At 44.4% G+C, this 2,500-nt stretch overlaps 1 protein-coding gene across 3 annotated transcripts in view; it reads left to right on the top strand.

Annotated features, from left to right (window-relative positions):
- rps6ka1 (ribosomal protein S6 kinase a, polypeptide 1) overlaps positions 1–2,500 on the top strand; it is a 125,117-nt gene that overhangs the window by 120,039 nt on the left and 2,578 nt on the right. For all 3 annotated transcript variants that reach the window (XM_063184017.1, XM_063184018.1, XM_063184016.1), the window contains one exon: positions 2,036–2,197. In XM_063184017.1, the coding sequence (XP_063040087.1) occupies positions 2,036–2,197 (162 nt within the window). The remainder of the gene's footprint in view (positions 1–2,035; positions 2,198–2,500) is intronic.

The following is a 2,500-nucleotide window of genomic DNA, read 5'->3' on the forward strand; positions in this document are numbered from 1 at the left end:
TGAAGAGTTGACCAGTGCAGGGCCATTACATCATCACTGTGCGTCATCGATGTAACCATCCATGCACAGACATCATTCATCACTCTATAAAATCATTCATCATTCTCGGCCAGCATGGATGATTTCTGCTGACACTGCCATTGCCCATCTGATGTACTGTAATATGCTGGCTCTTCCTGACTTTCATATGCTCCTCTCTTCTTGGCTGTGTGCCTTGTGTATCTGTCAGTGCCCCTGCCTGTGTGTTATCCCTGCACGGCACAGGCTGTACTGTGCGCATAATAGATTTTTTTTTTCATGAACTTGACGTTCCATATTTGTTGAATAATAGCTTTGTTTCGGGTCATTTATTTATTTGTTTATTGCTTGCTTAAGTTCCACGAATCTTCAATTCATAGTGTATTGTTGGAAGAGCTGTGTGCTTGAGGGACACTGAAGTGGAACTTCATAATCTCAGACTTTAAAAAAATTATGGGCATGAGGTCTATTTGGATGCCTGATGGCTACAGACACACTGGACACACATCCATCCATCCATCCATCCATCCATCCATAACGTGTCCCTCACTCAATCCAACACCACATCTACCACTGCCTGACTGACAGACTGAATGTTAGCTCTTCTTGACTTTAATAAAGTCTATTTCTGACCCTGTGCCCTGTTGTTCAGCCTAGCTGTCAGTGCAATATGTCTGCAAAGCACAAGCTGTTCTGTTCGCATAATAGATTTATTTTTTTTGCTTAAGCTCCATGAACTTCCAGCTCTTCTTGCATAATAGTTTTTTTCCAGGTTATTTATTTATTTACTTTCTTATTAGTTGGGACTTACTTCATGTCACATTGTACAGTGTACAGTGAGGTGGATTCTAAAACTTTTTCAGCAAGTTATGTATGATTAGGAGGTCTGTTTGGATAACTGGTCCGTCCGTCGGTCCTTCCGTCCGTCCGTCCATCCATCCATCCATCCATCCATATTGTCATATCACATCCCTCAGTCAGTCAGTCGTTACATCAGTGGTTCCCAACCTTTTTTGGCCCGGGACTCCGTTTCGACATCCCACATTTCTGGAAACCCCATTTACGCTTTTTTCCTGACCGAAAAAAAAACCACACACCACAAGCTAACTAATATGGTATGAAACCTATAGATACTAATTCAAGTCTAAGATGGTATGTGGTGTTTCAGTCACAACATTTACTATTTCTACGCCCTAATTACACTTTTTTCAGTCTATCCTTTTTTTCACACCTAGACATTTCAGGTGACCCTGTTTGAATTCCAGGCAATCCCACATGAGGCCCCGACCCCATTGTTTAAAAACACTGTACTACATCTAGGCCTACCACTGCCTTATATGGGCTGCCTCTTCATTTTCCTAAAGCCTCTTGCTGGCGCTGTGCTTTGTGTAACCGTCAGAGTGTACAGTATGCCTACAAAGCACATGCTGTACTTTTTGCACAATAGATTTTGTTGCAGCATCTTTTTGCTTCAGCATTTTTTGTTTCCATGAATCTTCATGTCAGGCCAGGGTGTGGTCTTGGGGGCATGGAAGTTCTAAGAAAGTTCTTAGGAACTTTTGTATTTGGAACTTGAGAGTCTAGCAGTTCTGTAGCTTCCGTAGTTTCATGCTCATAAGGAGGCTCTGAAGGACACATCTTGAATGGATGTCTGTAGCTATCCATCATCCAGGTAATCGCTTAAGGAGAATGAAGACTCTGTGGAATGTAACGTTTTTATAAATGGATGGATATTTATGACATGGCATGGCCCTCAGTCGATCAATCACTGAATCTCTCTGTCTCTGTCATGGCTCAATGGTTAGAGCACCGGCCTTTACATCAGAGGGTTGCTGGTTCACATCCCGCCCTTACCAGCACCTTCATCCATGGCTGAAGTGCCCTGAAACAAGTCACCTAACCCTACATTCCTTGAGGGCCTGTAACCAATACCCTGTACCTAACTAACTGTAAACCGCTTTGGATAAAAGTGTCAGCTAATTGCAATGTAATGTGATTTACTGTACTATGTCTTCAGGTGGTGCACAGAGACCTGAAACCCAGTAACATCCTGTATGTGGACGAGTCGGGCAACCCAGAGTCTCTGCGCATCTGTGACTTTGGCTTCGCCAAGCAGCTACGCGCTGACAACGGCCTGCTCATGACGCCATGCTACACCGCTAACTTCGTGGCTCCAGAGGTTAGTGTATTTCTGTGTCTGTCTGTCTGCCTCTGTTTGTCTGTGTCTGTCAGCCTGTCTGCCTGCCTGTGTTTCAATGTGACTCCCTGCTGTCTTTGTGAGATTGTGTGCATATACTACGGAAACGCGCGCGCACACACGAACACACACACACACACACACACACAAACAAATACTGTTGTCATGCCGACCAGAGCGGTGCTGGGATACTTACACTATACCTGCAAACCACCCGCGTTCACGCTGGGCTCTGTATTTTTGCACGTTTGACCATGTGTTACCCGGATGAACCTGCTGACGTCC

The sequence above is a fragment of the Engraulis encrasicolus genome, chromosome 19, assembly GCF_034702125.1.
Source record: "Engraulis encrasicolus isolate BLACKSEA-1 chromosome 19, IST_EnEncr_1.0, whole genome shotgun sequence".
Lineage (NCBI taxonomy): Eukaryota > Metazoa > Chordata > Actinopteri > Clupeiformes > Engraulidae > Engraulis > Engraulis encrasicolus.